The 23,423-nt window shown below is 40.3% G+C and overlaps 1 protein-coding gene and 1 pseudogene across 3 annotated transcripts in view; one reads left to right on the top strand and one right to left on the bottom strand.

Annotated features, from left to right (window-relative positions):
- Nucleotides 1–23,423, bottom strand: part of efcab11 (EF-hand calcium binding domain 11) — an 83,014-nt gene that overhangs the window by 35,616 nt on the left and 23,975 nt on the right. For all 3 annotated transcript variants that reach the window (XR_008808998.1, XM_056267228.1, XM_056267226.1), the window contains one exon: nt 20,864–20,954. Coding sequence is in view for 2 of the 3 variants with exons in the window: in XM_056267228.1 (XP_056123203.1) it covers nt 20,864–20,954 (91 nt within the window). In the remaining variant the exon portion in view is untranslated. The remainder of the gene's footprint in view (nt 1–20,863; nt 20,955–23,423) is intronic.
- Nucleotides 7,982–8,098, top strand: LOC130101500 (5S ribosomal RNA; annotated as a pseudogene).

Here is a 23,423-nt window from a genome sequence, read left to right as displayed (position 1 = left end):
TATAAAAATCTTTTGTGTGACAGTAAACAGCACCGTCTCCAATAGGATGCCTGTTTTGAGTCTCTAATGTGCTCTGTGCTCTCAGGTCTGAACAACCCTGCTCTCTCCTTCTGCTCACGTCTGAACAAGGTAATTATACCTGCAGGTGTCTGATAGCTTTATTCATGGGACAATCCTTCCAGTTATCCTCTTTGATCAGTGGGAGAAAAGCACTTTTGGGCTGTCATCTTCATCTCCAAAGCATACGCTCTCTCATGCTACACTTGCCGACGAGGAGAGAGACATCAGTGTGGCAGCTCAGGGGGCCGAGTATAATCTGAATCTGACTGGAGGCTTTTAGAGAGACACAGGAAGTACCTAAACTCAGATGTCACCAAACAATCTCTCCCTGGTAGAAAACTTGGGTGGCATGTAGAACCAAAAAATCCTATCTTTAATTTAATGACATCAATCTATTCTTAAATTAGTCATGTTGACCCAACGGACAGAGATCAAAGTCATTTTTCTATCCAAATATTTCCTTAATTAGTCTGTGGGCTGACTGTAACAAGAGTTGAAACCATCTTTTACTCATGTAATGTAGGAAAGACCCACTCAATTATTATCAGGCAGAGAGTCAATCATCTCTTTTTCGCAAGAGACACCACAGCCAAAACTGGAAGTGATGCAATTCTGGACACAAAACACCCATTCGACCCATGATTGTCATGTATCTGTATTGCAGTGCAGCTGTCCCTGACCAACGTCCCAGAGACATTTTTGCCATAACAACAAACAAGCATTATCTGGAGTAAGTCTTCATCGACTCCACTGACAGACACAAACAGAATCCGCAGCTTTGCTTTTCAATCTCTACAGTAAGTCAGACAAGACTTACGTAATGTGTGTCACACAAACATGCTGCCTCAAATCCCGGGTGCAAAAACTTTAATGGCCTGCGCCTTTGAAGACAGACCTTCCATGCGGTGGTTGTTTAATAATAAAAACATGACAGTGGAAAGGCTGTGGAGAAACAGAGCAAGAGACGATCCCACTATTCCCATGAGCCTCAGTTTAGAATCTCTGACAGCCAATCACAAGGCTCACAGCTTAGGGCACAGACATGCTTCTAGTTCTCTAAACTAACAGGCTGTTTGAGTGAACAGGCTACAGCTACATTCTACAGGACAGTGAATTCATGTCTCAGAAACCAAGCATAAGTTGATCTGTGTCCTCTGATCAGTAGTCAAGTCACCTTTATTTATATAGCGCTTTTTACAATACAGATTGTATCAAAGCAGCTTCACAGTGATAACATGAAAATAATACAACAAAGTTTGTTTCTAGAAGAAAATTGCGTCGTCGTCCACCTTAAGTAAGGCAGATCAGTAATATTGTTGAATATTGAATGTCCCCAACTAAGCAAGCCGAAAGCCAAGGCAACAGTGGCAAGGAACCAAAACTCCATCAGGTGACAGAATGGAGAAAAAAAACCTTGGGAGAACCCAGGCTCAGTCGGGGGCCAGTTCTCCTCTGGCCAACGAGCGAACAGTGTATGATTATGATCTAGCCAGCATTACACGTCAGAAGTCAGATTGGATCAGAACATTCAGATTAGTAGTCAGCAGTCCATGTGATCCTCAGTACATTATAGATAGCTATCTCTGCATTGAACAGTCAGATGAAGACTATATGCGAACCTCCCGTGGAGATCAAAGGTACTCTTTTGCTCTTATAAAGATCGATTTTAAAGGACTTTCTGTTGGACAAGCACAAGTAAGTTTTTACAGGATCAAGATGACCACTATCTCTAGAGATCAACGGTATTTAATGTGACCCTTTTGTATTACTAAATTAAATATTGTGATTCAAGTTGTTATGTAACAGAAATATCACCGATCTATATTTCTGTCAGGACCACTATCGTCAAATACGATTGACAATTAGCATACAGTTTGGATTGGCGGTATGGTTCCGTTCTGGGCGAGAACTCCCTGCGCATCCATGCAGCCTAGCATGGATAAGAGCAGGGAGAGCAGCAATAACCCCCCTTAGGGTAAACAGAACAGAACCAACATGAATGTACGCAGATATAATTAATTCAAGATTTTAAAGTACAAAATAATTCGAGAATTTATTCTGATTCAAGGGGAATCAGAATGCCAAATCCTGACTGGGCGAGAGGAGGAGCTGGGGATGGAGGAGGGTCGTCGTATTCCTATAGGTAGACGTGGATCAGCTGAGAGTCCGCTGATGCAAGCTTGACTAACGTGACCTGCCAGAACTGACGCTACGCTTGTTTGCGTTGTACAACCGAGTGAAACGGATTATCGGGAAAAAAAAGTAGGCTGGGTTAAATTTATCGCATTAATTGGATGGAAGCAGATCAGAATGAGAGCTTGCAGTCAACTGTAAGAAAGGGGTGGAGTTTAAGCTACATTATACTGTCAAAAGTATTGGGACACCTCTCCAAATAATGGAATTCGGGTGTTCCAATCACTTCCATGGCCACAGTTGTATAAAATCAAGCACCTAGGCATGCAGACTGCTTCTACAAACATTTGTGAAAGAATGGGTCCCTCTCAGGAGCTCAGTGAACTCAAGAGTGGTACCGTGATAGATTGCCACCTGTGCAATAAATCCATTCGTGAAATTTCCTCACTACTAAATATTCCACGGTCAGGTGTTAGATGTATTATAACATAGTGGAAGCAATTGGGAACAACAGCAACTCAGCCATGAAGTGGTAGGCCACGTAAAATCCCAGAGCGGGGTCAGCGCATGCTGAGGCGCACAGTGCGCAGAAGTCGCAAACTTTCTGCAGTCATTAGCTACAGACCTCCAAACTTTGTGTTGTCTTGAGATTGGCTCAACAGTGCGTAGAGAGCTTCATGGAATGGGTTCCCATGGCCGAGCAGCTGCATCCAAGCCTTACATCACCAAGTGCAATGCAAAGCATCGGATTGTATGGTGTAAAGAACGCCACCACTGGACTCTAGAGCAGTGGAGACGTGTTCTCTGGAATGACGAATCAAGCTTCTCTGTCTGGCAAGCCGATGGACAAGTCTGGGTTTGGCGGTTGCCAGGAGAATGGTATTTCCTAGACTACATTGAGCCAGGTGTAAAGTTTGGTGGAGGAGGGATTATGGTGTAGGGTTGTTTTTTAAGGGTTGGGCTTGGCCCCTTAGCTCCAGTGAAAGGAATACCGCCATGACTTTAAAGGTGAACTAAGTAACTTTTTTACCTTAACCGAACAGCTTTGGAGTCATTGTCATGTTTATATTACTGATTTCGTGTTGAATGGTGGTCGTCTCGCACCCCCCTGGTGCCTGTGAGCCGCAAAACCACCCTTGCAACTTTGGGCCGGCGAGCCGCCGGCCTCAGTGTTAGGAAGTATCGTGTGATATCAGGTCTCGCGAGGTAACGAATTGCTTTACGGCAAAAAACAGATCTAATAAAATTCTAATAAAATGAGCATCAAACAGAAATAACCCGGCGCCGTATACATGTGGTGTTGGGCGCGCGCAGCTCTTAAAGGGGCCATACCTTATTTCCACTCGTTACAGCGTCCATCCTACTGAACAGGTACCGGTGTACAGGGGGAGGGGATCCAGCCGTGAGTGCGAGCCATCTCTGCGTGAGTGCTATTCACGACAGTACAAGTACTCCACAGCGACTCTAGGGGTCGCTGTTTGACAAAAACGGAATTCCTACTTAGTGCTGCTTTAAAGGGATAGCCAAGTCAGGCTAAAATGAAAATTCTGTCATTATTTACTCATCCTCCAGTCATTTCAAACTTGTATGACTTACTTTCTTCTGTCGAAAACAAATGAAGATATTTTGAAGAACATTGCAGTCCAAACCACGCTGGACCCCATTGACTTTCACTGTAGAGTATGGACAAATGTATTTATTTTTTATTTTCTACTTTTGTATCACACAGAATAAAGAAAGTCATGCATGTTTGGAATGACATGACGGTCAGTAAATAATAGTTTTTGGGTGAAATATCCTTTTAAGCTTGAAGAAACAAAAAAAAATGGCATCTTTTTTATTTATACAATAAGATTATGGAATCGTTTTATAAGATTACCTGAAGATAGACTTACTCGGAAAGTTTTTGATTGGGATAAAGCTCACAATTATCCTTGGTCAATGGAGGTCCTTGGAATACTTTCATCAGTAAAAGCACAGTATACATTTACAAATACTTTACAATGTGATATATCTCAGGTCAGGCCGTTTTTGTTTAATTCTTATAAAGAGCAATGGCAACGGCAGGTGTTAAATAAGCCCAAATTGAGAAGTTATGTTCACTTTAAAAATGAATACTCCACAGAGCCTTATGTCAAATGCTGGTTAAAGGGTTAGTTCGCCCATTTAAGACATGAAGTTGTATGCAATCCTTACCAGCACTATAGTGCATACACACTGACCCACTCTGTTGTCACCTCCCTGGTCAGAGTTCTGGCCCCTGGAAGTTTTTCAATAAAGTACTCCCGGTTATTTTCCCGGGCCACAAAACTGTGCGTTTTTACGTGAAAAAATGACTTGCGTTTCAAAGCTTGATTAATTTACCACACAAAAAACACGCCGGTCAAAATTCATACCTCAGTTTTAATCGGCACTTTTTTCTATCCATTTCTATCAATCCGCGCTGCTGTCAACGTCAACAGTGCGCACGTTCCGATCAGCTGTTCCATAGTGTTTACACAATCGATTGACAACGACGTAAAAAGTATTAAATTAACAATGGTGCGAACTTGTAACAGCTTTGGCTGGTTGCCATCGGCTACTCTGCGGGAGCTAAAATATCCAGAATAAAGGATTTTCGTGTGTGTAGTGCTCACTTCAGCGAAGACGATTACATCCCCAACCAAGGAGGAAAAGGAAAATTAAAGAGTTTTGCTGTACCAGTACCACGGGTAAGCTCTATTTACTAACTTTATGATCCCATGTCTAAACTGTACGGTAAACAAGCTGATGTTTAGACTCCATTATAAAACACGTGAAAAGATGTCTAATATAAAAACAGTATATAGGGATATTGGTACAATTTGCTGAGAAAACTATTTGATTGAACACACACACAATTGAGGTTTTGTGTTGCAATCAATAACATTGTCGTTGTGCTAAAATTACTTTCATCATCTGATCCGTCTGACATTGTGCTAAAATTGGTTTCATCATCAGAAGTTTCACAGTCAGACATGTTGTCAGCGAGTCGCACTATCAACAGCTGATCGGAACGTGCGCACTGTTGACGTTGACAGCAGTGCGGATTGATAGAAATGGATAGAAAATAGTGCCGATTAAAACTGAGGTATGAATTTTGACCGGCGTGTTTTTTGTGTGGTAAATTAATCAAGCTTTGAAACGCAAATCATTTTTTCACGTAAAAACGCACAGTTTTGTGGCCCCGGAAAATAACCGGGAGTACTTTATTGAAAAACTTCCAGCGGCCAGAACTCTGACCAGGGAGGTGACAACAGAGTGGGTCAGTGTGTATGCACTATAGTGCTGGTAAGGATTGCATACAACTTCATGTCTTAAATGGGTGAACTAACCCTTAAACTAGATTACAGAGGTCTTTGTGTGCCCAGCTTAGAGCTGGGGTGTTGCCCTTGCAGATCGAGGTAGGGCACTATAAAGGTGTCCCAGAAGAGGATAGATTATGTGTTTTGTGTGATTTAATAATGTTGAGGATGAATGGCATTTTTTTTTTTTTTTTTGTCCTTTATATCATGAATTAAGAATGGGTATGTTTGAGAGAATTCAATATAAAAAGCCTGATTTGTTTTGGATGACGGATGGGGATATGTTGAATTGGCTCTTTGAAAATGAAATCTATAGTTTGGCTAGATATGTCGGAAAGGCGTGGAAACTTAGGCAAAGGAATTTATATCCTGACCTAAATTGACTGTGTCTTGTCTTTTTTTGTTTGTTTATATTGTGAAAATGACGGTAATGTATCTTTTATGATGGTCATCTTTTTGTATTATGTTTGTTTTATGTCATTAGTGTCTTTTAAGCCTATTTGGGCTGGGCATGTAAGTGCAAGGCACTTTAATAAATAAAAAAATAAAAAAAAATAATAATAATATACCAGGACTAAATGTAGGTTTTTCTTTTAGAAGGCTGCTCGATTTTGAGAGACAGTTCTTATATGCTAACTGCCTCTACACTCCCAATAGTTCAAAGAAACGATTCATTCAAATAAGAATAATGGACCATATCAACTGAAGCCTGTACATATGCCTCTATTAAACATAATGAGATCTAAGACATCTGAGAGAAGTTCGAGAAAACTCCTCCACTTGATAATGACAGAACTAAACGCAGTGGGAGCAAATGAAATGTAAGATAGAATAAGCCCTAAACAAAGAGTTCTTATATTATAGAAATATGCCTGTTTTCTCTAACTGAAAAAAGACCTATACTTGGCATTCACTTTAAGAGCTTTCGAGGCAGCCGTTCACTCTAAGTGCCGATACAAATGCTGTTCCTTAAAATTATTCCAACATAGCATATCCTTTTACAATAATAGCTCCTTCAAAAAAAAAAACAGCATGGTAAACATCATTTTAATTTAAAAAAAGCTCTTTTAAGATCACTTTAAACCACCCAAGTCTAATGTGGGAATGCTTTAATAATGTAGTGGAGGATTTATAGTGTTGGTTTTTTTGAAGATGTTTATCTTCATTATGTTTTTAAGTCCATTTGCAAATCACTACGAATCCGAATCTCTCTGGCAATATGTGAATGCATTATGATGGCTTAATTCTATTACATAATTGTATTAAAATGAGCCCTGTTATCTTTGACATACAACATATTGGAGAACCAACAGTTTTAAGCCTGCAGTGAACTTCATAATGATACATATAAAGAGAAATGTTGTCCAGTACAATAATATGATTGCCAACATAGTTGGCTGCTGCTTTCCCTGATATTTTCTAAAGAACAGCTCTGTTGCCTCTACCCACGTTGTTTCACAGAGTAAGCTATTCATTACAACAACGCAGGGGTCTTCAACAAGGGGGTCCATGGTAGTACTGCAAGGACTCCGCCAATTATTGTTTGATGTAATTTTTTTGTGAGAAAAGTTTAAAAGAACATTGGGTTTTTCCAGGCTCAAAAAGAGTGTTTCTTCATACATATACTACAGTATGCATGTGTCAATGTGTACATTCACCTAAAGGATTATTAGGAACACCATATTAATACTGTGTTTGACCCCCTTTCGCCTTCAGAACTGCCTTAATTCTACGTGGCATTGATTCAACAAGGTGCTGAAAGCATTCTTTAGAAATGTTGGCCCATATTAATAGGATAGCATCTTGCAGTTGATGGAGATTTGTGGGATGCACATCCAGGGCACGAAGCTCCCGTTCCACCACATCCCAAAGATGCTCTATTGGGTTGAGATCTGGTGACTGTGGGGGCCATTTTAGTACAGTGAACTGACTCATTATCATGTTCAAGAAAACAATTTGAAATGATTCGAGCTTTGTGACATGGTGCATTATCCTGCTGGAAGTAGCCATCAGAGGATGGGTACATGGTGGCCATAAAGGGATGGACATGGTCAGAAACATTGCTCAGGTAGGCCGTGGCATTTAAACGATGCCCAATTGGCACTAAGGGGCCTAAAGTGTGCCAAGAAAACATCCCCCACACCATTACACCACCACCACCAGCCTGCACAGTGGTAACAAGGCATGATGGATCCATGTTCTCATTCTCTTTACGCCAAATTTTGACTCTATCATCTGAATGTCTCAACAGAAATCAAGACTCATCAGACCAGGCAACATTTTTACAGTCTTCAACTGTCCAATTTTGGTGAGCTCTTGCAAATTGTAGCCTCTTTTTCCTATTTGTAGTGGAGATGAGTGGTACCCGGCGGGGTCTTCTGCTGTTGTAGCCCATCCGCCTTAAGGTTGTGAGTGTTGTGGCTTCACAAATGCTTTGCTGCATACCTGGGTTGTAACGAGTGGTTACCAGCAGCCATATCACCCTGTAGCCCAAGACTGGTTGCCCACTGAAGCTAAGCAGGGCTGAGCCTGGTTAGTACCTGGATGGGAGACCTCCTGAGAAAACCAGGTTGCTGCTGGAAGAGGTGTTAGTGAGGCCAGCAGGGGGCGCTCACCCTGTGGTCTGTGTGGGTCCTAACGCCCCAGTATAGTGACGGGGACACTATACTTTCAAAGAGCACCGTCCTTTGGATGAGACGTTAAACCGAGGTCCTGACTCTCTGTGGTCATTAAAAGGATGTCTTTCGAAAGAGTAGGGGTGTAACCCCGGCATCCTGGCCAAATTTGCCCAGTGGCCTCTGTCCATCATGGCCTCCTAATCATCCCCATATATATATACACTGATTGGCTTCATCACTCTGTCTCCTCTCCACCAGTAAGCTGGTGTGTGGTGGGCGTTCTGGCGCACTATGGCTGCCGTCGCATCATCCAAGTGGATGCTGCACATTGGTGGTGGTTGAGGAGATCCCCCCTTCCATGTGAAGCGCTTTGAGTGCCTAGAAAAGCGCTATATAAATGTAATGAATTATTATTAATATTATTATTTCAGTCAAAGTTGCTCTTCTATCACCTTGAATCAGTCGGCCCATTCTCCTCTGACCTCTAGCATCAACAAGGCATTTTCGCCCACAGGACTGCCTTATACTGGATGTTTTTCCCTTTTCACACCATTCTTTGTAAACCCTAGAAATGGTTGTGCGTGAAAATCCCAGTAACTGAGCAGATTGTGAAATACTCAGACCGGCCCGTCTGGCACCAACAACCATGCCACGCTCAAAATTGCTTAAATCACCTTTCTTTCCCATTCTGACATTCAGTTTGGAGTTCAGGAGATTGTCTTGACCAGGACCACACCCCTAAATGCATTGAAGCAACTGCCATGTGATCGGTTGATTAGATAATTGCATTAATGAGAAATTGAACAGGTGTTCCTAATAGGGCTGCAACGATTAGTCGACGTTGTCGACAACGTCGACAATAAATATTTGTCGACAAATATCTTTGTTGTCGAGTAGTCGTTTGATCTCACGTGACCTAATGTAAGGGCCTGCAATCCCGTGATTTGACCGCTACGGCGCTGTAGCGCTAGAGTGTAGTGCAGCCCTTACAAATGCTATTGCGGTAGAAGAGAAAACACAGCGCGAATTATGACAGTGCAAACGAATCCGAACTAGCAAGGTTTAGGTTTGGGAAAGTTTCACAAAACTTCAAATCAAGAATGCTGTCGTGTTCAATACATGCAAGGCGGAACTTGCTTTTCACGGGAGCACAACATGCACGTGTGCAAGAGGAAACATCCCGGCAAAAGAGGAGCCGGTGAGAAGTGAGTGTTCTCCAGCTTACTAACCAGCGGTAAATCTCTCTTTATTAGTGAATGCAATACTACTAATAATAGTAATAATATTATCAATAGTAATATAATTACAGTAATGTGATGACTTATTTTGCATAGAATAAAGCTTGATCGAGCTTAGGAGTCAGGGCTGTTTTTATTATTGTAACACTATTAGTATATTAGGTATTATTATCAGGGGTGCACATAACTGGTACGCAGGTACGCATGCGCGACATAAATCAGGAATGCGTAATGCCACTTCTGTTACTACGCGCCTTTGCGTAACTGTCGCCAAAATGCAACCTAGGGTCTTTTTGTTAATCTACCCGAGGCAAACTTTCGTTTTAAAGCATAATTAGAATGGAAACGCCACTTTTAAGTTTGACCGTATTTTCGTTTTCGGAGAGCTAGGGGCACGTATATGATAGCAACAAAAATCGCTATTTTTAAAACACTAAGAAGGCTCGACACAACATGAAACTTTGCTCAAAGTATCACCAGGGGACATGAACTCCAGCATTGAGAACATTGTTTGTGTACACAGAGTTTACTAAAAAGAAAGATTTTGAACAACTCACTGTAGCTGTGTCCGCCGGAACAGTAACACCGGCATTTTGTCAGTCAAAAATAGTCGATCTCCGAATGCGAATGAACTGACTCTGAATTTTAGTATTGTTTCTTATGAGGATCCTTTTTCAAATACAAGGTCAATATTGTTTTTCACTTATGACAAAACAACAAATTATCCGTGAATTTTTAATGGAACTAAGCTTTAGGAGCTTTCCATCTTTACTCTCCTCCCTGTTAAGTTGCATTCGGAGATCGACTATTTTTGACTTAAAAAATACCGCTGACAGTGAGTTGTTCAAAATCCTCACCATGAAGTCTAATGAACGCGATGGAAACTAAACAATCAAATTACACTTCAAAATAATTATTTCCAAAGATGTTTTCTGTCATTTTAGGTAGTTTTATTCACGCTGATGTAAATTTAAGTGTTCGTTTTTTTTAAATAAGTTTGGTCTTTAGTTAGTTATTTGATGCTATAAAACCGGGAATGTGACATCATGATTGACAGCTTCTACACTGAGGAGGACTGCACTTATTAAGACCAGGCTACATATGGGGTGAGTACCAAACACCATCTCCTGGTACTCACCTGAGTAACTCACTGAAAAACTTATGTGCACCCCTGATTATTATAGTCTTATCACTTGCCTGTATTTTGTTCAATAATCATGAAGACTTACAAAACGAGATGTTATATCCTTCCTATGATATAGGAAGAATATCATGGCAGTTACTTTATCATACTATAAATTAAAAGGTGAATGAGAACATCTCTGTCAGCTCAATTGTCATGTAAAAAAAGATTGTAATTTTATTCTTATAATAATTGTTTGCAGATTAATATTTTACCATTCTTTGTGTCCTGAAGTAAATGTCCCTTTTTCTGTTTCAGTTCTAAGAAAAGCAGTGGGCCTATTAAACAATGCTTAGAGAGCATTTGTGTGTGATTTGAGTTGGACCGAAATCTGAAAACTTAAAGAGAATGACCTGTTTATTTGGCTCAAAGTTCATTAAAACAACTATTTCAAAAGCTGAAGTGATTTTATTTTTTTATATTATAGTTAGAATATGTATAACTCAATGTTTTAACTAATTGGACAAGCTGAATAATCGTTCCAAACTTACTGATTAGTCTGCGGAATAATCGACGATTAGTCGATTAATCGTTCTAATAATCGTTAGATTAATCGATTATCAAAATAATCGTTTGTTGCAGCCCTAGTTCCTAATAACCTTTTAGGTGAGTGTATGTGTGTATATAAAATACACATTAAAGTATTTAAAGAATAAGTTCGGTATTTTACACTTAAAGCCCTGTTTCAAGATAGTTTCTGATGAAATAGAACGGTTAAGATTAAAATTTGGACACATGCAGCTGTCCTGAGAATTTTCGGTTTCTGAGTTTTTTTCCAAAATTGGGACAAAAACTACGATAAAACCTGTTGGAAAGCATCTTTTGCCGCGATTTTTGTGTGAGCATATCAGTGAACACCCCAGACCACTCGGTGAGTTTCACGTCTTTGTAAATTAAAGTTTAATGCGTTTTAGGAAGGATTGTTCCTGTGCACCTATGCAACCATTGTGGAGGTGGGGGGGTGCAACCACAGAAACCGAAAATTCTCGGGACAGCTGCATGTGTCCAAATTTTAATCTTAACCATTCTATTTCATCAGAAACGATCTTAAAACAGGGCTTTAAGTGTAAAATACCGAACTTGTCCTTTAAATAGTATATATACACTGATGCAAGCATTATAAAGTAAGTCTGTTAAGATGATACTGTAGATACTGTAGATCACTCTTAAATGCAAAAATTTTATACCACATATAAAGGGGTCCCTGTCCCATCTTTCTATTGGCATTTTAGGTGACCAATGCCCTTCTGAAAGCAGTTCTGAAATGGCTGTCTGTGTATAAGAGAAAAGATTTTGTCTGATAAGACAGAAACAACATAACATGAGCAGAGTACAACATAAAAGGAACATGAACAGGGGTTATATAAGGTCCTTATGGGAGGAGAATGCGGGACCAACACAAGTGCTGCAGTGAGCCTACTTCCATCCCTGCAATCCCATTCCATCAGCATCAAACACACAGTAAACGGCCAGAATTTTTCTTTAACGCCCCTGGCTCAGAATGGCTCGGAGCTTGGGCACTTCCTGTATCCTCTCATCCTAGATGCTTGTCCTGTGGCTTCAACTCAATTCAACTTCTTGATTTAGTCCCAAGAGAAGCATAAGCATCGATAAAGAGCATACATTGTTGAGACCCAATGGACTCCCACTGCTTCCTCTTCCACATTGGGAATAGGAATATTGACAAGCAAAATTGCCACAGAAGTATTCTCTAGCAAAAATCACGCCATACAGAGTAAGAAAACGTGATAAAGTGTCACTAAATAAAGAGAAAAGACAACATCAATCAGGGTAAAGGGCTTCAGTGACCTTGTGTTTGTATCAGGAAATAAACCTCGATAGATTGTGTGATTTGAGCTTGGTTGGAACGTACCCTCGATAGAAGAGAGATAATTTTCTTTGATAGCCTTAATTAATTCATTGATTTATTCAGCGCCCCAGAAGCTCCTTAAATCACCCCGCAGATTATGATCTCACCGGTACATATTAAACGCGTGAAATTTAGCGTCTTATGCGCAGTAACAGATATGCCTGCAGGTGGAAATTAAATGAATAACATTCAAAAGCAAATTAAACACAGAAAGGTGCCATTAAAAAAGAGAGAGAAAAAAAGTCACGCTTGTTTGCTTCTGACTAAAGTGAAGTTTTTAAAGCGATTTTTCCCATGCATGCTTATCGTTCATCTTCGGGGAGCGCCACCAATGTTGCCGCACTCCTGGAACAACGCCTCTCGCTCTCTCAGACGTTCTGACGGATGTATCAAGCCATCTTTATTAGCCTAGACCCCGGGAGAGAGAGTAATGGGCACAGCCCAGCAGCGTATTGCTATCTCTCTCAGACAGCAGACCATGGCCCCCTCCGTGGCCCTATTTAAAAGGCACTTATATTTTCGCTTCAAGGAACGCAGTTTTCCACTATGGCAGGAGATCCTTGATAGCCGCACACACGCCCAAACAGAAAAAAGTAGGAGGGGGAAAAAAGAGGGGGGAAAAAACTTCCTCATTAGAATTCCAACAAGGTGGATGATTGCCAGTGGAGACTAATGTAATTGTCATGGCAACTACACAATGTACAAAGATCCCAATGGAATTACTCTGATTTTCCCCTTCCCCCTTTCCATAAAAGCCATTGGTTTAAAAAGAAGTCGAAAACATTTCGGGTTTGGAAATCTCAGATGGAACTGACAAGCTCTAAATAATTTCACAACCGATGGCACAACTGGTAGAAAAAAATAAAACCATCAGGTTACAGACAAAAATTAATTATATATGGCTGTCAAATTGAAATTATATAGAGAAACGGTATATGTATACAAAAATTAAATGGGCTAAAAGAGCACGTCTTTAAGGCAGACATGGAACAATACAAAAATAAATGGATTTTCTGCATTTACACAGGGTGTATGTTTAGCCTCCCTCTGCAAGTGAAGCCAGCCAGACAGATGCAGAGGCTGGAGGAACAGCCACAAGCAGAGGGCACCGCTCTCCTCACCCATTCGCCCACTCTAAGGGGAACCAATGTGATTACTGCATTACCCTCTGGCAACCCTGCTTGAATTTGGAGTCTGCCTATAAACAGCTCGCTTGCCTAAAGACTGAGAAACAGACAGAAAGGGAACAAGAAAGAGCGGATAAAGCGTCCACAAAGGGAAATCTCAAATAAAAAGATTAATCTGAGCATTTTTTTGTCTTGCTCCTAATCGTCATTCTGCATCTGTGAATGGGTGATGAAGTTCTCGGGAAAATAAGGCAAGCCCTGGTGCAGGCTTTGCCCTTTTCCGCAATTTATTATTTCTATGAGACGACGAAAAGAAGGGGGAACAACAAGAGACTGTGGAAATTAGCTGAAATTAGATTAATCAATTCCACCTCCCACAAAATTAGGTCCATTGCACTGTCAAACAGTCGTGAGAGAGAGAGTGTGAAGGAATAATGTTTTGTTTTTTTCCAAAAGCCACTCTTCAGCTCAACATTAGCAGCTTTCTGAGTGTCCAGTACAGAGCTGAATCGACTGTGTTATTGTGCCTTCATTAAGCTTATTGTGTCAGCAGGAAGAGGGGAAAAAATGGCTATTTTAAGGGATTTATGCACTCTGTGCTTCCATGGGCGGGCAGTGAAACTCCAGGCCAGCAATTCCTCCTTTCAGAGCACTACAAAGGAAATGTAATTACCTTGATATGGTGGCAAAGGGAAAGGGCAAACTCTCAATATGCAGTAAATGCACTCACGCTGAGACCAGGCAGGGCTAATTTGCTACTGATCTGTAGGAGTTTTTCCTCATTTCTATCCCCACCACCCAGTGGCGGTTCTAGCCCATTTCAACTGGGGGGGCCAAGCTGGGGCCAGTTGTACTGTTAGAGGGGCCAGTTACATTTAGACCTTATTGTTGTCATATCATTTTCTGCACTGCTGCAGGCATTAACAGGCAAAATACCGTGTTTATAATCATTCAACAATGTATTTGCATTTCCATTATATTTTTACATTTGCATTACATATTCAGTATTAGTCACAGTAACTGTAATAGACATGATGTCCTTCTTTCTCTTCATTTTGAGAACTATAGAGCAAAAGCAATGGGGACCAAGAAGCTTATTAATTCATTTACTGAAAATAACTGACTTGATATGTCTAACCGTTTACAGGGTTCCTGCACACTTTTTAAAGTCAAATTTAAGGCTTTTTAAGACCTAAAGAAATCAAAATTAATACCGTACATTAGGGGTGTGCAATATTGACAAAAATATATTTCAATATTTTCAACATTTTGTTAATAATTAGATAATATTTTACTGATTGTGTTTTTGTGCTGGTGCCATGGCTGGTTTAGGCCTGTTGTTGACAGCTGACTCACGAAGATATTAATATTTTTCATATTCTATGCAGTGGTCAGTTCACAGCAGTGACAGAAATACATTTTTTAATTAAGAGGCAATATTTGCCACCTTAAATTGATTTCCAGGGGCATTTTCACCTATATATGGACATTTTTTCTAAACTTATTTAGAGTTATGCATCACCTTTTATGTCAAATACTAACTTTCAAATTATACAGTAATTATACTTATTTATACAATAATACTTAATTATGCAATAATTATACAGTACCACTGTTACCAGTCAAATTAATTAATTCAATCAAAATCCATCTTTGCAGTGCAGAGGTGACACAGAAGTGGCATTAATATATTTACACTCCATTTACAATTGCATAAATAAAGCTATGAGATTTTTTTTAAATCAATATTTAAAAATGCAATTATTTCTAATTTTAACGTTTTAATTAAAGGATAGCCTACTTTAAATATGAAACTAAAACCGCCAGTAGGCGGCGGCAAGTCCCTGTAAGAGGGATTCATTCATTCAAACGATTTGTTCAAACGGCTGATTTATTCGGGAAAGAAGCAAGTGATTCGTTGAAAACGCGGATTTCAGTCAATAAATCATTGCTGTGTTGCATTGAGACTCACTACGGTTTCATTATGAAATTCTAGTCGGCGAAATAAAGGGAAAACAAACAATATTGACAATATTGTGTCTAAAAAGTAACTCCCAATGTTAACTTATTGTTAATTTAACTGTTGTATAACATAAATATCACAGTTGCAATTGTGCACGGGAAAACGGCACTCTTGCTGATGCGATATTCTAATATAAGAACATAATATGATATAAATATAAGACAAAAATAATTTGGGGACATATAGCCTACCTATGAACTGCACATAGCAGTGAAAGGACGATAGACAAATGCTATGTCAGCTCACAGTGCCTCGTACATAGTTAAAACAATGATTACAATATCATAATAGACAATACACATCGCACACCCCATACGCACATAAAGAATGAACTTACAACTGAACTGACATTTACCAACTTTCTTCTTCTCTCCTCTCTCGCGTGCAGGAGACAGGCGTTATTCTGCCGCGATTCCCGCGAATGTGATGCGAATTGTCACGTGAAAATGCAAATCCACAAAGATAGAAAAATAAAAAATAATACGCATACGATAGCAAAAAAACAGTTTTATAAAAATTATTTCAAACTCCACATTTAGGGGGGCCACAAGGGGGGCCAAGCTTTTTGTAACAGGGGCACGGGCCCCCCTGGCCCCCCCTCTAGAACCGCCACTGCCACCACCCATTTCTCTCTCTCTTCGCCACTCTTGGGGAAAAAATAGCACGAAGGAGCCGTGACCCTATACCAGGCTACATGATCTCCTCAGCGCTGAAAACGCCTAAACAGGACAGCATTAGCATGCAACATGCATATTTAAAAACATAGGTAAATTCGTTTTTCCTCTTCTTTTTTTTTGAGAGAGAGAGATACTCACCATAACCTCTTGCATGGCCTTAGGCATTCACATTGTGGGGTAATTTGCATTAATATTTTTTAAAGGCACATAAAAAGCACTCAATGGTTAATAAGACGAAACTCCTAGAGAAGTTTAATTTAAGAATGCTAATTAATTCACTTTTTCATTAGCCTCCATTTCAGATTAGGGAGGCTCTGAAGACAGAAGCAGAGAACACAAGGTTTTTGGAGAGTATGAGTAAACCGCCACTCATCTCTGCAATTGAGAGAGAGAGAGATGCAATTACATTTTTCATTGATAAGGTCAAGTGGTTTTATTATTCTACAGGCTTTTCTCTTTGTTTAACTCAATTTCAAAGTAAAACTTTTATAACACATTTGTAATAAAATGTCACCATTATAATGTTTTGATACAGTAAAGCTGTGTAAAAATAGTGATTTTTCAACCATGTGACTGTGTCTGATTAATTAACAAATGACAAGACGTGTTGTTCTTTTATCAAAAACTGCATACAGAGCAACCAATAACAATTCTCTAAATAAATTACAAGCTGGTTCTGAGACAGTGGCAGACCCTCAAACATGTGCAAGAAGCTTGCTGGTTCAGATTCCTGACTGGAGCCGAATAAACCAAAAGATTTCTGTTTTAGCAACCAACATAACATTTAGCACCTGACTGCTCCAAGAGCTCAATTCTCTGACTTCAGTTTGTCCTGTATAGTCGAAGAAAGAGGAAGATACTGTACATGCAAAGTGATCAAGTTTAATGGATGTAGTATAATTCAGTCGACAAATGCACATAAAAGCTCCACTAAAAGAGAATGAAAGGATGTATGGTGCAAAATGGGCTTTTACTTTGGACTTATTAGTAAGGACAATTCTGTAAAGCTGGGATGTCAGAGAGGAGAACAATAAGAAACCTGAGATTCCTCAGCGAGTGAGAGAACGAGAGCGATGTGGAGGGGGAGGAGGATAAAGTGAAAAAGAGGGGGAAAAAAACGCTGCATTCTTGTAACTCAAGAACTGTAAGAATGTGTGTGCAGCAGGTATTTATGGAAAGGTGATGGCAGATAGTTGCTCTGGAAACGGCGACAACAAAAGAGAAAAGCAGAGAGTAGTGGAAGAAGCGAGAGAAAAAAGAAAAACAACTGCAGGCAGCGCTCAAGGTGTGATGGCACCAGCTCTGCGTACCACGTCACCATGGCAACAAGCAGCGGGGAGAAATGGCGGTGTTAACATTCATTCAGAGAGGCAGCACGTGTCCATCAATCTCTAGCACATAAAGAGGCAACAGCACGTCTGCTAATAGTGTGAAGCCTGCAGGGCGCTCTATTGTTCTGCTATAATTATGCCAAAAAGGACAGGAAAAGGGTGTTGCTCTTTTCTTCACAAAGGGGTCGCAACACAAACAGATTCAAAACAGAGGCTTCAGTTCATCTCAAGGTATAAAAGAAGAGCAAACCTGACAACATGCACACACACACTGCGGGCACACGGGGCACCCCGTGCACTCTTTTGAAAGAGACACCAAAGGCGGACAATCCCGCTTATCACTTTGTTGTGATAATCTTTTCTAAACACAGCCCTGGGTGTGCAGATAAACTCCAAACACAGCATTCAAGGTGAGCTCTCTCTCTCTCTCTCTCTCTCTCTCTCTCTCTCTTCCTTCACTTCTTCCTTGGAATTCCATTTTTTTCCATTTGGTCCGTTTGCTGCCACACTCTGTCAGCAGTGACAGGATGATGGGGCGGAGGAGAACCGGAGGAGGTGGAGAGAGGAAAACAAGATGGCACAGCGGCGTGAAGGTTATGACTTTGAACGTGCGCTAGCTGGGGACCGGAGCGCACACACTTTGACACGCAAAGACACAAATACACACCGAGTGCTCTGAGTGTTCCTGTTTGTTCCATGTGCTTCTCTGCTCTTGCTCAAGTCAAACATCTACATGGCTATACATGGCGGGAGATACGGATCAACTGGTGAAGGTCAACACCTGAGAGGGTGGAAGGGAATCGTCAGCAATTGGCTTAGCCAAACAGAGCTAAAATGAGTGGTCGGCATTAACTGACTGAATTTGTTCATTTTGCTGTTTTAAAAAGTTGATTGACCTTGTTATTGTTAACTAAAAACTATTTACAATAATCATCGTTAATAGAAATAAAATGTAAATATTTTATTGTGAACACTAATAAAAATGACAAAAGCACATAACAAACTGACTAAACCCTAAACTAAAATGAAAACGAAAACTAAAAAGATTATTAAAAAATAATACAATGTGATCTCATGATCTCATTTGCCCCGTCTCAGAACTGCATACGGTATCCACATCACCTCTTCAAAAGGATAAGAAACCGAGAAAAGAGACTCAGCTGAGGGCTGATAATAATGTGTCACTATAACTATATGTATTTTTACGCAAAGTGGTTCTACCACATGTAGCCTACTTTTACTTGAGTTTCAATAGACACTGAAACGTACGATATTAACCTATTGACAGCACTAAAACGTAATATATTTACACTTTAAAACCTTAAAATTAATTGCATTTCTGTAATCGTTTAACCATTATTTATCATGTAATATTTATTTTATATCCCGTGGGACACAAAAGGTGTTTTTTCAGTATAGTCCTATACTGTGACTGAAATAGAATCATAAAATACACAAAAAACGCGACGGGAAGAAACGTGGGGAACAGACTCAAATTCGAAGCATTTCGATCTCGCCCTGGTGGCTTGCTGCAGTGTAGGTCATAAACCCCGCCCTCTGCATGTAATAGAATGGGACGCGATCCAAACAAAAAAAATTAATTATACTTCAAATAATTTTTTTTCCAAAGATCGTTTCTGTCATTTTAGGCATGTTCAAGTGTTAATTCATTTTTCCAATTAGTTTGGTTTTAGTTATTTATTTAATGCTATAAAAACGGGATGTGACGTCATGATCAAACATGAATCAAACACTTCTGTGTGTATCTGTGTAAACGCTGAGTGAAGAGCGTCAAAGGTTTCTATTTACAACGTGTTTTTGAAGTGTTGATCATTGTAGCCAATGTTGAGCACATGAACGCAATGGCCAATCCAAGGTGTTTAAGTTAGTCAGAATAAGGTAATGAGTAAATATAGAGTAATGGATCGATCTTGGGATTTTAAGAATATTGAGATTGTTCAAATGAAGATGTGTAGCATTAGCTACAGCCCTAATGCCGACTGAGAAGTCACTGGATACAAATTCTAAAGTGTCTAAAGTCATGCTACATGCTTTCTTGTGGCATAAGCCCTTAGCGCTTCGGTTCTGACACGACTGCGACATTTAATTAAAAACAAATGCCACAGCGCCTCCTGAACTCATAAGTCACTCTGCCAATGCTGTGTTGGCATGTCATTGCAATCATAGCAACACAATGACTCACAGAGGTTCTGAGGTTATCAGCTCCTAGTACGTCAGCTGAGCTTAAGGTCAGAAGGACACAGTATCTACACTGTCAGTGATCAGGGTTTCTGCAGTGTGAGAGGGTGTTCGTATATTTTAACCAGCCTTGCAGGACAACTGGCCGGCAATAGCTGCAATTGCAGCAGTGGCCAACCGCAGAGGATGAGTCACATCAAACAATGAACTAAATCTGTCCAAAAAACCAAATGCGCACATATGCACTCAATGAGACACGTGTCGCATCTCTTTTTGAGCCCTCAAACACAGGATGAAAGAGATTAATTGCCCCGTCTCAGAACTGCATACGGTATCCACATCACCTCTTCAAATGGATAAGAAACCGAGAAAAGAGACTCAGCTGAGGGCTGATAATAATGTGTCACTATAACTGCAAACGCAGGGACAAGCTGAAACCTCTAGATACATCATAGTACGAAAGTAATGCGGAGATCTTAGTGGGAGATTGTCGAATGTCATATTGGCTTTGGGATCTGGCGATAGCTCTGGGTCTAGTGATAACTGTTTGAAATGAGTGTGAACGCACAGCACGCGAAGGCTCGGGATCCCACCTGTTCAGAGCGTTTTTGAGCGAGACGGAGAGGATGAGATGTACAGAGACACGAGGAGCAGCCATGGGGCCTGAATGGAGCTGGAAAGAGGCTGAGAAACTCCACAGGGAGCATGGCACTGTTCTCACCCTAATGAGCAGCCAGATCTCAAAACAGCAAGCCTCCAAAATCTCCAGACCTGTTCTACTCTCATATGGGACTGTATCAAACACTTTCACTCACACTGGAGGAGTTCGAGTAACAAAGTGCCGGCCAAACGCAGAGCTTGTTCCCGTGGTTGAGGTGGGAGGCCTGATCTGAGCGATGGGCACAAAAATCACTTTCTGACTCAACACATTCAAAGCGAAATTACATCCAGCTGCCTTTGTAATCTACTTTGGAAAGGGAAATCAAGGAGAAGGATGATGGAAAGATGAGAGATTGAGAGGAAGATCAGATAACCCACTGAATCATGCATTTACAGAGAGGCCGGGGGCCCAAACTCTTACCGGAAAGCCTCCAGCACAGTTCTCTCCGGCAGACGAGGGGCAACTCGCTTGAAGGCACTTTTGAAGTCATCCATCTTTAAGAAGCCACGACCTGGAGACAGTACAAACCAAAAGGTGGAGTTAATAAGACTAATACTTTAAAACATCAAAAAGTCCTTTATTGCCGGGTTGGGTGTGTTATTAGAATGCCACATTCGCATGAGATCAGGCAAAGAAAATGAGATAAGCACACCTGAGAGCACGCTCTCATTATTTTCTCTTATCTTAAGGAATAAAATCAGCTTTCTCTGCTTCCACCCCATAAAAGGTTGCTGGCTAAAGCTGAAAGTATACTTCCCCTGTACGCATTCTGCTCTGGATCACAGACTGTCTGCCTGATGAAATTTTCATGATCGGTAAATCCACTGAAATTTGTGCACACCGGCCACGTCCAGACCCGTTTTTGTGTCCACGCGGGCTTGTGTGTAGACAACAGCGCATTAGCGAGTGATTTGTGCTTGAAAAGAACGGTTCATTAGAACGCGTCCACGCTCTCGGTCAAATGAGTACCCAGCAAACACAGAACGTTGGCACAACGTTTTAACAACATGGCCAAAAGGTTGCTATAACTACGTTGTGTGGTGAAGGTTGTTACGGCGTTGTCACAATGTTGACATTGAACCACCGTTCAGGGCCATTGCTTAAGGTTGTGCCTGGGGTGTCTGGACAACCACTGGACAACATATGTAGGCTACTCTTCACTGTACTGAAGCGCGAAAATCAGCCTTTTAAATTTCAACCAACCGCTGGGCCGTCTCATTCATCATCAAGCAAAGATACGTGAGAATTGTGTTTAATAAAATAAGCTAAACACAATTCTCTATAACTAACTAAATAAGATACGTAATTATTCAAACACAACCTAGCCTACATCTTCCTTGTCTAATGTGACATTTATTTGAACATCTTCTGGTCAGGTATGACAAAAATGTAACTTTATGCCAAAAGTTATTCGCCATAATGAAGCCAAAATGACTTTAATGATGAGTACTTGATTTCAGCACTCCTTAAACAGACAGCGACTTAAGCGCATACTTGTTGCACGTTAATGTTGTTTCCCTTTTTTGGAAACCCACAGAAATTTTTTTTTTGTAACCGCTCGCACACCTGTTTATTTTTCCTTTGATTTGTCATCTCATTCGTTTCTTCGCTAGATTTTCTCATGTCTGCTCATGCTAGTTAACGTTAGTCATTCCCTGTGTATAATATGTTTTTTTTCTCACAAATGTATGACTTTTGGAAGTGCAATTTGATTACCATATGCAGTTTTAATAAAGTTGAATTAGCTGACCTTCTATGTCATTTTTACTCTTCAAAGTGAACACTTGCAGGTGTTGATTATAATTAATTTACTGTTAGGCCCATAGATAATAATAAGGATAAACAATATTTTAAAAGTATATAATTATCTAACATATGACTAATTAAAAATTAACCACAAAACATAACATGCTAAATGAGGGATATCTATACAGTATCTAGCATAAAAAAATAAATTGTCAGAACGTCGTCTCTCAGTTGCTGAATGTCGAACAACAACGTTGCTACAGCCCTACGTTGTTACAAAACGAGCACGTAGACAGCCACGTTGCCATAGTAGAAATGCAATGTGCCACAGACGTTGCCACAACGTAAATGTGTTTGCTGGGTATTCTTTGAAAGAATTGCTGTGTGCAATACGGAGCAGAACGTGGAAAACAAAAAAGTATACCTGAGGTTTAAAGTGTTATGAAACCCTCCCGTTTTAGCCTGGTTGTTTACACCTCAGCTTTGAAAAACTAAAAAAATGGGCGTGTAAAGCTGTGGAAAAGTGGGAGTGTAATTATTCAAATATGAGCAAAAAAAAAAAAAAAAAAAAAACAGAGTTGGGGGAATAAAGAATAAGGCTTTTTTTTGCCCATTCTTCTTTGAATTTTTGGTCTACATAATTGTCTTCTGTAGCCTATATCAGAACAATCCATCGTGTCATCGTGTTACGGCAATTCGTACAAATTTTACAAGGTGGCTAATTCGTACGAATTCATACGACCTCGCTCATACGAATTTGTACGATTTTTGCTAATTCGTACATATTTTACGAGTTACCATATTACCTACCCCTGACCCCGCCCCTAAACCTACCCATCACGAGGGTTTAGACAAATCGTACAAATTCGTACGATTAAGGTACGAATTAGCCACCTTTTAATCACTCGTACGAGTTAGTCGTGAGATAGCGTTGGATGTACCGCTGTGTCTGTATTTGCACATATATATTTCATTTGAAGACATGATGAAATATGTGTACATACACGGTGCTGCTCATGTTTTGAGCAGGAGAGTATGTGAAATATGTCCGTAAAAACTTGAAACACACTTGCTCTGGTCCGGTAATGAACTGTGTTTCGCGTTTTTTAGTGTTGTTAAACTCATTGTGGCATTCCGCGCAGAAACCGCTCTCATGTGCGCTCCACATGTTGTTACAAATTAAACATTATTACAGTCATTTTCTGTGTGTTTTCTGGGGAAAATGCAAACAACA

Source organism: Rhinichthys klamathensis, unplaced genomic scaffold, assembly GCF_029890125.1.
Source record: "Rhinichthys klamathensis goyatoka isolate OS25496 unplaced genomic scaffold, OSU_Roscu_1.1 h1tg000256l_1, whole genome shotgun sequence".
Classification (NCBI taxonomy): domain Eukaryota; kingdom Metazoa; phylum Chordata; class Actinopteri; order Cypriniformes; family Leuciscidae; genus Rhinichthys; species Rhinichthys klamathensis.
Note: the sequence above shows the minus strand (reverse complement) of the source record. Positions and strands in the feature narration are given on the sequence as shown.